We start from the raw sequence: 13,495 nt of genomic DNA, 5'->3' as shown, positions 1-13,495 counted from the left end.
ATCATCATGTACAAATAATAACTAAAGTATATAGCAGATTTAACAATATTCATAGGATCTAAGGATGAATTTGTTCTCTTTAACTAGTACATAAATATTCCCTAGAAAGAATAAATAAATATTTCTCAATCAATTCATGTCTTTTGTACCAAAAGAAACCAAATTACAATGCCTATCCAATGTGAAATGAATGTAGGCATTTCGCAAGTGCCCTCGCAAGGCATTCAGAACTTATATTTGGTCCTTGCACCAAGCTACACTGGTTGAAATTTGTATGACACATATTATTTCCGCTCAAAATATAATCTGTTGATAATCCGATGGCTCTGTTAATTTTGATACACATCATTTTTATTTTATTTTGTGCAGCCAAAACTTATCTTGGATTCTTGGTCTTAAATGGGTGCTCTTTACTTTTGTGTACAAATTAATTATTACTGATTTGTGAATTTTCTTGTCCTTCCGATTGTTTTTCTCTCGATTCCTTTTAGTGAAGTGCATTGCTTGCACTCTCTACACCTCATGAGAAAAGCTTGGTGAAAGTACAGTGAATGGTTTTTAGCACAAACAATTCAGAGCCAATTATCGAGGAGCTAGCCAGTCCAACACAGAAAGAACATTTAGAAACTTTGGAAAATCATATTGAAGATTATGATCCAGATATTGGTTAAATGTTCTCTGAGCAATTCTGGTCGGTATTTGAGCAGTATATGGATCATAATCTTCAATATCTTTTTCCAAAGTTTATGGATGTTCTTCCCGTGCTGGACTTGCTGGCTCCTCGATAATTGGTTTAGAGTTGTTAGTGTGAAAATCCTTTTGCTATGTACTTTCCTCATGACACAAATCAGGTAGTGAAATTTAGAGTGGGCATGCTACCACTCACTTCATCAAAAGGAATTGGGTAACGTAAGAAAATTCGGAAGAACTAAGAATTTCACACAAACATAGGAAGGCCAAGTTAAGACCAAGAATCCGAGATAAGATTTAGTTGCACAATAAAATGAAACATGATGTTTGAAACAAATAGAACCAACTAATTAGCAGTTAGTTGTATTCTGAGTGAAACTAATATGTGTCACAAATCTCAATCAACATAAGGCAGTTTGGCGCAAGGATCGAATATAAGTTGTGAATGTCTTTTAAAGCCTACATTCACTTCTCATTGGACAAGCATTGCAATTTGGTTTGTTTTTGGTATAGAACACCTGCATTGATGGTGGAAAAATATTAAGTTACCTTTTGACGGAATATTTATCTACTAGTATTATTATTATCTAAAAGAAGAATAATTATGTTGAGAATCTCCAGGTTACTCAATTGACCTTACATTCAACATTGCATTATTCATCGTCCCAATTCGTTCTTGTAAAAGATGCACTCCTGTACAAAGTTGTACTAGATTGGCCACACTTTCTTTGGGGCAGTGGGAGTTCGTACTGAAAATGTTAACGCTATATGTACCGCAGAAGTCATATCTAACAAATGTTCATTCCCACCACGCTGATTTCGATGACTCCCCGATGTGTTGCTTGATCTCCTCGCATTAGAAACAGATTACAAAGCTAAATCATTTTTATTTGGTGGTTGGGAAGGCTGCGGTGTAGGAGCATCTGCTGTTCTTAGAGTCACAGCCACTCTTGAAATCTGGAAGAAGTGATCTTGATACGAGAGAGCAGTTTGGAAAAATTATCCGTGTATATTGTGTTTAGTGGAAAAATATAAGAGCCGTGCAGAGGGCAACCACGGAGGCTATTTTTAAGAATAGTAATACATTTTTCACTAATTCGATACATAATGCGCGATTCTGTAATAAACTGTTGACTTAGGCGATGCCGATTGGACTCTGTCGATCTCGACGAAGCCGATTAAGCTGATTGACCACTCGGCCTCAGCCTCAGGCATGAGCTTCAGTCAGTTTTAGCGAAACCAATAATTGGTTTCGTAGAGAGTGGCTCTCCTGAGGGAGGCTGCCCTCCACCATGGCGCCATCGTTCTATCTCAGGCAGAGGTCGAGTCATGGCGGCTTGATCTGTAAGTGCTTTGTCTGTGCCCAACTAGGGTTTGCTTCGGATGCTTTCTGAATTGGACCGGCAAGGATGGAACGGGGTGCCAAATGTTCCTTGCTCCAAGAGAAAAAATGGTTGCAGCTGCCGGTAACGTGTGGGGAGGGGCAGACTATTAATCCAACGTGCCCTGATCGGGCGGGGAGGGAGCTTCAAGGTTTGCCTACGCCCGCCAATAACATGTTCATAAGCAGAGTACAGAAGTGACGTTCGTCTCCAGACTCCTCAGCAGCAAAGCGAATTAATGGGAGAATATCAGGTGCACCCACACCTTATATGCTATGGTGATATATACAAGCTCCTGTAGCTTTAGTTTTCATCTCTAATTAAATCAATCCTTTGTGACCATGTGTTCCCATTAGCAGAGAGGGGCACAAACCTCCATCCCAAATTCTCATGAGTAATCCACATCTATTGTTTTTTTTACAAAATGAAGTGTTTGGAGCAAAATACAACATTCTGTTACTTTTTCATGCTAAGGTTAGCACGCATAATTTAGGACAAACATCATAAAAAAATCTTCTTCTTAAGAACAGGTTGATTTCCTGATTACATTCATGGAACCAATGTTTCAATACACAACATCAAGAAACAAAATAAGGATAATAGGCACGTAACTTATGGCTATTTCGTAATAATGGACGTGTACCACCGAAAAGGATTGGGACTGTATGCCCCCTTCCATTTCACATCGGATACACCGAAAATCAAATGATTTTTATTCGCAATCTAGGTTCTTTTACACAATACACACACAAAAGCACTGCTGTGGAACCACCGGGTACTAACAACTCTTTCGAGGGTGTTTGCTTTTCTCGGTTTGGTGTGGTCAACTAAGTGGCCTGTGTTCATTTCAATTGGTCTTTCTCAGTTGCCTGGTTGCCAGTTCACTTCTGCTATCAATATGTCAGGATTAAACACCAATGCCACTCATACATGTCTTCTCTTTTTCAGCACTGTTTCCCAATAACTTCAGAGTTCAGAATTCAGAATGAGGCCCAGGCAGATGTTTGTGCACCCACAGAATGAGGGAGTGACAGGCCCAGAGAAGGAGGAGCAGCCGACCCACCTTGCTCGATAATTTCAAAGTGCACCAGGAGCCGCGTGATCAGCACGCCGGCGACGTACGACAGCCCCGACGAGCTCACAGCGACTGTCAGGTAGTACATTAGGGTCTTGAAGTATGTCCTGGGTGCTTCCTTGACATGCGCCTTTCCAAGTGCTAGCAGAGCGATGCAGGCGAGTGAAGCACCGGCGACGGCCATCATCTTGTTCTCCCTGTCATTGCTCTCACGGAATGACAGACCGTAGAGGATTGGTGGAAGTAGCCCGAACACGATGTATGAGAGCAGGGCCAGGATCATGTGGAGTCGGGCTTTCGACCGCCTTCCGAGCTGCAACCAGTAGTGGCCGACGCGCTCGTTGTCCTCATTCACATCTCGAATGTCTCTTAGATCGGCAATCTGTTGTCGATGGGAAAGGAAGGATATGTTAGTTTTCTGAGTTTTCTGCAGTGATCAGTAAGAACAGTGTGACATTCAGTGAGCAGAGAAGTTTGTTACATTGTGGAAAATGAGAGGAAGCCCTCCCATAAGGTTGGCTATGCCCAAGATGAATATGTCCACTACAGGCAAGTGAAAAACAGAATTTAATTAGATGGAACAATATAAATATCAGTGTCAAATTAGTGCATTCATCATGTGTTTTTTTGTGCAAAGAATTCATCATGTAAATAAGTGGAAAGTAAGTAACTGACATGTTTTTGCTCCACTTGATGCTGCTGCTGAAACAACGGAGAGGCTGGTGACTGACTCCACTAAGCCACCATACACTATGGCTTTTGGTATATCCCAGTCATCACTCTGTTGGGGGCTAGGAGCAGCAGGATTCACATCTTCAGGGACTGACACTGCTACATAAGGTTGATCTTCTGCTTGAGGAATCGGCGAGGTTGGTAAATCGCCCCTCGCGGTAGTGGTCACATTCGGGCAATCGACCTTGAGTTCTGTTGTGTGACTTACATGAGTGGTAAATGAGCCATTCTCGAACGTTGTCGTCTTAGTTCCATGAACATCTGAAGAAATATAATTACTGTTATCAGGCTTCACCTCTGAATAACAGTAGTCCATGCATACTGCTCAGTTTATCAGGCCTACCTTCATGTCCATGTAGGTGGTGAGTTGCATCCATGATAACTCCATCAGCAGGCTTGAGGGGAGGCATGCCATCTGTCATCCATTCAGTTACTTCTGCGTGAAAGATTCCTGCATGCCATGTTTCTATTGTCTGTTAATCTAGTTCACTACATTGACATAGTGATCCTAAATAAACTGTGATGATGGGAGGATTAATATGAAAACAAATGAAAGTTGGTAGCTTTGTAGCTAGCTCTTTTTCTCTCTTGTGTCTCGTACCTTTGTATTCACAGTTTGTTTTTAATTTATTGGTTACCATTAAAAAAATGTAGGTTGGTATGATTGATGGAACTCTGCTAACCCTTCTTTGGCATATTTTGCATTTCTATGCAAATATAGCCATTGCCGCTTATTTTTGGAAAAGGAATCATCTGCAAGTTCATTAGAAAAATAAGAGAGAAGTGCATATTACACCTCCCAACTCTAGCCCTAGTCTAATATACACCCCTCAACTCCAATACCGTCTAGTTTACATCTCCCAACTCTCAAAACCAGGCGGAATTCAACCCTCGCCTCCTCGTTGACCGGCTTTGACCCAGTTGACCAGTTTTGACATGTTGACTGGGTGAATTCAAAAAAATATTTTGGTTTTTTCAACGGGTGAACAGTAAATTCAAAAAAGAGTTGGACACAAAATTCAACAAGCAATTTTGATTTTTTACCAGGTGAATAGTACATTCAAAAAATACTATTTTTTCAAAAAAATCCGAATTGTTTTTGCATGGACGATTACAGCGCGTGATGTTGGTGACAATTTTCAGCTTGTTTGGACATTTCAGTGGTCTTTCAACAAAAAAAAATATCAGCCCAAACAGTACACGAACTGTTAACTACTCCCTCCGTCCATAATATAGGACATTTTTTTACACTGGTGTAGTGTCAAAAAACGTCTTACATTATAGGACGAAGGGAGTATTTCATAGACGTCACTTTTTTTTGCTGAGAGCTACTGTTCACCCGGTCAACAGGTCAAAACGGTCAACAGGGAGGGGAGGGTTGAATTCTGCCTGGTTTTAAGAGTTGAGAGTGTAAATTAGATGGTATTGAAGTTGGAGGTTGTATATTAGACTAGGTTAGAGTTGAAGGATGTAATATGCACTTCTCTCATGATGCACACCTGTAGAAGACGATGAGTGAGTTGTCGCTTCTGCTGATGTGGTTGTAGAGGATGTGGTCGCTGTTGCCGATGCGGTTGTAGTTGTGGTGGTTGTCGTGTTCTGATCTTCCGACGATGATTCGGTTATCGAATGCACTGGTTTTACAACTGTGCCATGACTATGATGAGCATATGTGCGAGATTCAATTTTAGTGGTTGTATCGTTGGAGTTCTGCATCTCGGACTGCAGTGGCATGATCACTGGATCTGGAATGTAGTAATAAATTGCTCAGCTGATGAAACAAAGCATCAATTGCAGATAAATTGGTCAGGAAAACATAAGTAACACACCTTCAGCAGCTTGGTTCTCCGAATATGATTCAACTGCCAAATGCTCTGGTTTCATTAAGCCTCGATGATCTACGGTACCATTTCCGCACGGACTAGCCAAGCGGTACGTCCAATCGCAGTGCCCGCACTTCCATAGTCCTTCAGTAAAGCAACAGAAAGCAAGATTTACCAAAACCAACCCTTAAGTAAAGCAATGGAATGCTAATTTTAAGAGAGAGTTGGTGGCTAATCTCTCTTTTTTTAAAGGAGGATAACCCTGGCCTTTGCATGAGGATGATGCATACAACCATATATTATTAATAGTGTAAAATCTAGCAGCCAGACACCATCAACCCGGAAATAAAGTGGAAAACAAACCCTGTGACCGTATACCTCACGACAGTACCTCTCCCAGATAGCCACTAATCCCTATGATACAAGACACAATATAAAACGAAAAAATACACAACTTCTAGATTACGCCTTCAAGAAGGGATCGCCGCACGTGCGCCGTTGATGGCGAGTCCACCACAAGGTTGAACTCCAGATTCTCATCCCCAAAGCCAAACTTCAATCCACCACCTTCAGTAAGGACACGATGCAGACGCGTGATGACATAGTCTGATCAAAGATCTTGTGTTTTCACCGGAGTGCATAAGATCGTTGCTGAAGTCATATGTACCATCCACCCTTATCCGTCTACCAACACCTTGATAGCCAGATACCTCTGGAGGGGACAACGAAAGACAAAGACGTCCCATACCACCTGCCTCCCGCTACTGTCGCACCACCTTCGATCCGACAACAGCAGGCTAAACATGACACCTCCGCCAGAGCCACCGTGCATCACCAGCTAGTAGCAGACATGAATTGACGTCTCCATATAATACGCCATGCGTAGTATCCGCCAGTATCACGTCCACTGGTGGCTTCACCTATCGGTGACAGGCACCACCTGACAATTCTGAAAAGGGCAAATGTGTCACCTACCGAGCCGCATCGAACATGATCTATTGATGGAGGGGACGTCCCATACCGCCACCAGCCTCAGAAGGCCATCACCACCTCGAGATCCAGATTCCGAATCGCCCACACGATCCCAGAGGCTGCCGTCATTGAAGAAGAGGGGCCGCCGCCCCGATTACGGCCGCTACAGGGAGCACCCACCGTCGCACCAGCCGTTGTCGTCGTCCACAAAACAGCAACCGCCGTCGCGATCCCGCATCAAGCACTGTCAAAGCTGGATGAAGCACCGGCCGCCACGCGCGTCCTGCGATGTCCTGCGGGATCCCAAGATCTGCCGCCACCAGCGCCACCACTAGGACCCACCATCTGGCCCCTCATCCCCGGCAGAGGGGATGCTGTCACCGCCATGTTCGGATCTGGGCCGGAATCGCCGCCGCCTCCGCCAAGACGGACCCGGGCCGGACGCCACCGCCACCGCCGGCGATGCCCAGTCCCACCTCCATCCTCTTGCCATCTGGCCTCGTACCATAACAAACGCCTCCAGCAAGAGCCACCGCGCCGCCACGGATCGAGGAAGAGGCCGCACCTCCACGGATCTGGCGCCCTCGCTGCCATACAGCCCGAGAAGGAGGAGCAGCCCTCCGCCGCGCCGTCGAACGCACGGGATCTGCCCGGCGTTGTCCGCCGGCGGCGGTGGAGGGGAAGGAGAGATGGGATCACGGCGGCCGGGGTGCTAGGGTTGGCCCCCCGATCGCCCTGCAGGGGCGAGCGGCGACGGGGTATGAGAGGGAAATATCCCATGAAAGAAAGCAAAGCAAAGCTTTCTGGTTCCATTTCATAACTCAAGGATAACTTGTAAGAAAGACTTTGCGGATCCAGGGAGCTTCTGAGTCGCCCTCGACATCTGCCATGGAAGGCCACATATCATCATTGAATTGCGTGGTCAGCAAAAGGTTTCCAATGATTCTGAGTGCGGCATAGATTAGATTTAGATGAGAGGGATGTCGGCACCTATCACTTTCACTGAGATTTTGTCTTTTTTAGCATGTGTTTCCCGTGTCCTTTTTTGTCTGGTTTCTGAATAAGATCTCCAGGATACTGAATGCAATTTTTATCACAAGGTAAAACTGAGGGAGCAGAGACAGCAGCAGTAAATTAAATTTGCTCACATTTTCACCATGCAGCTAGAGCTATTGCAAGATGACAAAGTTAGTTTTGCACAACACATATGGATTACTTTTTGGAAAAGGGTCCAACACACGAATTATTGCTTTCCAGAAATGGGCAAATTAAAGGAGAACAACCAGGTGGAGCCTGAACTCACTGCAACAGGAGTTCTTTCCTGCAGGAAAAAATAATGCAATCGAGGATTTTGGACCATCCAACTAAATCTCATTCTTCTTATATCGGAAAGTAGTGGCTACTCTCGGGTGTAGTACACCCGAGTTAGCAAAAGATTGAAAAAATGTGATCAAACATTGTCCAAAAAATCTAAACTTTTGGGACATAAAACATTATCAGATGTGTGAGGTCCTTGCAAAATTTCATCTAAATATAACATCTGAGGAGCTCTCACCAAAAATAACAAAATCACTGCTCAAACAGTGCACAAAACTTTCAGCAGCGATTTTGTTTTTTTCGGTGAGAGCTCCTCGGATGTTATTTTTCGATGAAACTTGACACGAACCTCAAACATATGATAAAGTTTGATGTAGCAAAATTTCAGATTTTTTGGATTTCGTTTGATAAACTTTTTTCAAAGTTTTTGCTAACTCGGGTGTAGTACACCCGAGAGTAGAAAATCCAGTCTCTACTTCCTCCCGTGATAAATTAATTAATTAAGGAGGAGCAGATGGGTATGAAACAGAGGTGTGACCATTGGCTGCATCGAAGAAGATACTCCTGTGCCACTCCTGCTCCTCTTCGGCAACCTCCTCCTCCTCCTTCTCCTCCTCTGCCTGAGGAGGCTTGAGCAAAGAAACAAAGATAGAATTGCAGGTATGCCAGACAAACTGAAGTTAATCACAACTGTCCTAAATTTTTTTACGGCCATATTGCTCGGTCTCAGCACTAACCTTTGTTCGGTGAACCGTAAATCGATCCTTTTTCTCAACCAACGATTCGAGATTCTGCTCGATTTGGTGACGATAGCCTCGATGATCTACGGTACCATTTTCGCACAGACTAGTCAGGCGGTACGTCCAATCGCAGTGCCGGCACTTCCATAACCCTTCAGTGAATCAATAGAAAGCTAACCTTTCAGTAAGCAATAGAAAACTAGCTTTACTGTATTATAAAACGACCACAAATCTAACGCTTCAGTGAAGCAACAGAAAGCTAATTGTAAGAGAGAGTTAGTGTCTAATCTCAATGATAACTTTTAAGAAAGACTTCGCCGACATGTGGAGCCATCATCTGCCATGGAAGGCTACATATGATTAATTTGAGTGGTCAGCAAAAGGTTTCCAAAGATTCTGAGTGAGACCTAGATTAGATGAGAGGGATGTTGGCATATATCACTGTCACTGAGATTTTGTCCTTTTTAGCATGCGTTTCGCGTGTCCTTTTTTGTCTGGTTTCTGACTAAGATCTCCAGTGCAATAATCACTGCATCCTGTTGATCCCTCCCAGGTAAATAAAACTGATTAGGGAGCAGAGACAGCAGCAGTAATTAAAATTCTCTACATTTTTCACCATCCAGACACTGCCTAAAGCTCTTACAAGATGACAAAGTTAGTTTTGTGCTGCACACATGGACTATGTTTTGGAGAATTATTGTTTTCTAGAAATGGACAAATTAAGGAATAAGAAGCAGATGGAGCCTGAAATAACTGCAGCAGGTGTTCTATCCTGCAGGAAAATAATGCAGCCTCCACATCCATCAAGAAATTAATTAATTAAGCAACCAATTAAATCCCATTCCGATCTTCTTCTTCTTCTTCTTCTTCCCATAAGATGAAATTAATTAAGCAGGAGCAGATGGGTAAGAAACAGAGGTGTTACCTTTGGCTGCATCGAAGAAGATAGTCTGCTGCAGGTGCGACTTCTGCTCCTCTTCAGCAACCTTGGGCTCTTCAGGAGCCTCCTCCACCTTGTCCTCCTCCTCGGGAACAACCTTGAGCTCCTCTGGTCCTCCTCCATTGACATGGCCATGGCCATTCCCATTCTCATGGGCGTGGTTCAGCAACCTCTTCTTGATCTCCCTGGTCAGCAGCTCCCCTGCAGCAGCGGCGGCGGCGGCTGCGGCTGCGGCTGCGGAAGCACCACCGTTCTCCTCCTCCATGATCTCCACCTTCTCCTTGAAGTGGTCCCACGCCGCTGGCTGCGGGCTCTCCACTGCCACCTCCATCATTCTCTCTCCTCCTCACAAAATAGTACAGCACTAAAGATGTTCTCTCTAGTCTAGGTCCTGCTCTGCTCTGCCTCGGCCCCAAGGGGGAGCTGGGGTTCTTATACTAGTGGCGTAGGCGTAACCTCAGTCTCCATGCTAGAAGCCCTGCCCGTGTGTGGTGTGGGGAAGAAGAGAAGGGATTAATCTATTGACGTTGATGAAATCAATGGGCGTTGTCAAATGCAGAGATGGGGTTTCACTTTGAGAGGATGAGAGAAGAGAGAGAGCAGGGGAAGATCGTTTGTCACGTGAGATGGAGATAAAGATTTGCCTGGAAGCAAGTACAGGATGGGCACCTGCCTTTGCCTGGCCCACCTGTCCGTCACATGTGCTGCCCAACTCCAACTCTGCTTGGTAGTAAGAGCATCTACAACTGGACCCCTATACCCGTAAGAGCATCTACAACCTGACCCCTGTACCTGCCCCAACGTCCGGACGGGCTGCTCGGTCACTGCTCGGACGAGAAATTCCCACCCAACTGGATGCCCCATACCAAACCCGAACATTGGACCGACCGACACTCTTCATATCCGGTCCATATCTAGGACGGATATGGCACGCCCTGGCGTGCCTGGACGTGTTTGCCACATCGGACTGACCACTAGGGCCCACGCCAATTCACCCATATGCGCCCCTTCCTTCTTGCCCGGCCAGCCCTCTCCTCTTCTCTGTTGGCCCTCCTCCGCACAGCCGCCACCAGAGTTCCGCCACTATCGGTGCTACGTCGCCATTCCCAACCCAAGGCTTCGTCATCATATGCCCCAATCCACACCACCCCCGACCAGGCCGCAACCCGACAAGGTTGTCGCCACCGGACGCCGCCCTAGTAGTAGCGTGGGTTAAGAGCTAGCAGTAGCGTGGGGCCCGCGCTACTGCTAGGGCACTACAGCTAATTGTTAATAGTAGCGCAGATCTGACACCGTGCTATTACTACTTGTGTCTAGCAGTAGCATATATGGTTGGATCCGCGCTACTGCTAAATACCAGTAGCGCCGATTCTTTCCCACGCTACTACTATTCGTGCGTATTTCATTTCTTTATATTTATACTATATTTATACATCGTTATATAATTTTTTATACAGTAGCAATGAAGGGGTTGTGGCGGATTAGATTAAAGTGGATGGATCCAAGTGACCAAGTTGAATTAGTAGGAAGACATGATGTTGGGACAGCACACAAAGTGTCAAATGAAGTCAATGCCTATCAATTCAAATTTACATTGGGGTGCATATAAGAAGGTCTTGCATCCTCGAAAGTCATATCACTCGAAGTGTTTGCACCTAAGGTGGTTAAGGCTCCTCTCATCATGAAAGAGATGAGCCTTGACCACCTTAGTTGCAAACACTTTGAGAATCTGCAACTAAGGTGGTCAAGGCTCCTCCTCCCTCCCCTCCCCTAGCCAGCGCACCAAGGGGGACTCCTTCCTCCCATGGTGGCAGCCCTGCCTCTTCTCTCTAACCTATATATACTTGAGGATTTGTACTCTTTTGCACACACAAGTTTTGAAGCCTCCTTTAGTTCTTCTTGTTCTAGTTCTAGTTGGTCCTAGTTGACTGATTAGAGATAGACTAATCCTCTAATCCTCGTAATTAGAAGCCCAGTGTGGTTCTAATCTCCTGCCACTAATTCTCCGGTAATGATTAGCTCTGGACGATGAAACGCTGTTGGATCGTGAAAGCTACACGCTTGCAACCAAGTAGAGAGGCCGTGCTTTTGGTCTTCAATTCGAGGGACTGGTCGTGGGTAGTTCGCAATATCGTTCATCGACGGTTCGAGGGACTCCAAGTACAATCTACACTGACACGTTCTTCTTCTGCTGCAACTCGGTGAAGGTAACGATCGTGATCCCAACCTGTTATGCATCTTCATATTGAATTTTGGGGACCACACAGGCACATGGCAATACTCACACATCTAACATCCAACGTTACAAAAGTTCTTTTTTTCCTTCCTTTTCTTTTTTATCAAAGCTACGCAGAACAAGTATACCGAGAATCAAATCGGCAAAATGGTGGCATAACTATTCATCAGCTCCCTCCCATCCCCTCCCGCAACGCGCCTGCGCGCGTCGGGAGGGGGGACCCTAGCCGCCCCTCCCCTTCGACCCTGCCTCCCTCCCCTCCTTCCTGCCGCCCCCGGCGAGTTGTCGGGCAAAGCCCGGTGGGCGCGGCGGCGGCGGGGCCCTTCTTCCCCCTCTGCTCGTGGGGCGCGGCGCGGGCGGCTTCCTCGAGTGGCGGTGCTGGGTGGCCGCGGGGCTCAGCGGTGGGCTCGTGGGGCGGCGGGGTGACCGGCTGGTGGCGGCGCGCCGGCGTCCTGGATCCCCCGCGCGGCGGGGTGGCTGCGGTGCTCCCGTATCGGGAGGTGGCGCGCGGACGACCTCCTGCTGGATCCGGCCGGATCTGGCGATGAGGGTAGGCCGGCGGCGCCTGGCTTCGGTGGTGTGTGCCCGACGGCTCCGGTGCTTGGAGCTTGCCAGGCGAAGCGGGTTGGGCAGCGGCCTGGCGTGGCCGTTGCTCCGGCCGTGGGCGGCGCCGTGGGGAGGTCCGGTGGTGGTAGCCTCCAGGTGTCGTGGCGGCTTCATGGTGGCTCGGCGGATCTGCCTGCGGCGGCGGCGGCCGGCTTCTCCGGCGTCGGCTCGTCTGCGTTCGGACCGGTTCGGCCTTTGCCCCATCTCCACGTCGCCCGGGCGCTACTTCCATCGAAGGGCTGGACCTCTCCCAGCTACGGTCCATCGCTTGTCTCGCCCCCGATGCAGCAGGACCGAGCTCGTCTCGCGCATAGTGCATCAGGACCGAGCTCGTCTCGTGCACGGTGCAGCAGGACTGACCTCATCCCCCTCACGGTGTTGCAGGACCGAGCTCGTCTCACGCATAGTGCAGCAGGACCGAGCTCGTCTCGCGCATAGTGCAGCAGGACCGAGCTCGTCTCGCGCACGGTGCAGCAGGACTGACGTCATCCCTCTCACGGTGTTGCAGGACCGAGCTCGTCTCGTGCCCGGGGTTGCAGGACGGGTTGATGGATGCCAGTGCTGGCTGGCCTATTGGGTCTCGACGCTGGGGGTCGCCCAAGGGTGCGAAAGGTGGGACCTTTCCGCCCGTCTCTTTGGTTGGGGTAGCGGCGGGTCTCGGGTGAGGTGGTGTCTGCTACCTCTTGAGCACTGCGTTGGATTTCCCCGAAGAGGAGAGGATGATGCAGCAAAGTAGCGTAAGTATTTCCCTCAGTTTTTGAGAACCAAGGTATCAATCCAGTAGGACACTAGTAGAAAAAGGGTCTTCTGTCCCGGTTGGTAAGGGCCTTTTGTCCCGGTTTTTGAACCGGGACTAAAGGGTCGTTACTAATGCCCTGGCCCTTTAGTCCCGGTTCAAACAGGAACCGGGACAGATGGGCCTCCACGTGGCCGGTGCGCCGAGCCCAGGCAGGAGGGCTTTTGGTCCCGGTTGGTGGCACCA

The 13,495-nt window shown here is 47.3% G+C and overlaps 1 protein-coding gene and 1 pseudogene across 3 annotated transcripts; one reads left to right on the top strand and one right to left on the bottom strand.

Annotated features, from left to right (window-relative positions):
• Window positions 1-2,762: 2,762 nt before the first annotated feature.
• LOC125524977 (uncharacterized) lies at window positions 2,763-10,274 on the bottom strand. 3 transcript variants are annotated; one of them, XM_048689999.2, is made up of 9 exons: window positions 9,657-10,274; window positions 8,729-8,883; window positions 8,530-8,611; window positions 5,709-5,846; window positions 5,379-5,624; window positions 4,223-4,330; window positions 3,823-4,140; window positions 3,629-3,690; window positions 2,763-3,529 (listed from the first exon to the last, which is right to left on the bottom strand). In XM_048689999.2, exons 1-9 carry the CDS (start codon window positions 10,003-10,005, stop codon window positions 3,053-3,055), a joined length of 1,935 nt encoding a protein of 644 aa, XP_048545956.2. In that variant the 5' UTR covers window positions 10,006-10,274; the 3' UTR covers window positions 2,763-3,052. The 3 variants fall into 3 exon arrangements, with proteins under 3 accessions (XP_048545956.2, XP_048545955.2, XP_048545957.2); XM_048689998.2 differs by having other exon boundaries at window positions 8,530-8,620; window positions 9,657-10,273; XM_048690000.2 differs by lacking the exons at window positions 8,530-8,611; window positions 8,729-8,883.
• Window positions 10,275-11,942: 1,668 nt separating this feature from the next.
• LOC147957082 (uncharacterized) lies at window positions 11,943-13,178 on the top strand (annotated as a pseudogene).
• The last annotated feature ends 317 nt before the right edge of the window (window positions 13,179-13,495 follow it).

The sequence above is a fragment of the Triticum urartu genome, chromosome 7A (assembly GCF_056163025.1).
Source record: "Triticum urartu cultivar PI428250 chromosome 7A, HENAU_Tu73, whole genome shotgun sequence".
Lineage (NCBI taxonomy): Eukaryota > Viridiplantae > Streptophyta > Magnoliopsida > Poales > Poaceae > Triticum > Triticum urartu.
This window is presented reverse-complemented; position numbering and strand designations above follow the sequence as displayed.

Excerpts from the sequence above, each read along its gene's own strand:
- LOC125524977 (XM_048689998.2), bottom strand. The coding sequence starts at position 10,005 with ATGATGGAGGTGGCAGTGGAGAGCCCGCAGCCAGCGGCGTGGGACCAC. Across the intron at positions 8,621-8,728 it reads TTACGGTTCACCGAACAAAG|CCTCCTCAGGCAGAGGAGGA; the intron begins GTTAGTGCTGAG and ends TCTTTGCTCAAG. Across the intron at positions 3,691-3,822 it reads ATCAAGTGGAGCAAAAACAT|TGGACATATTCATCTTGGGC; the intron begins GTCAGTTACTTA and ends ACTTGCCTGTAG.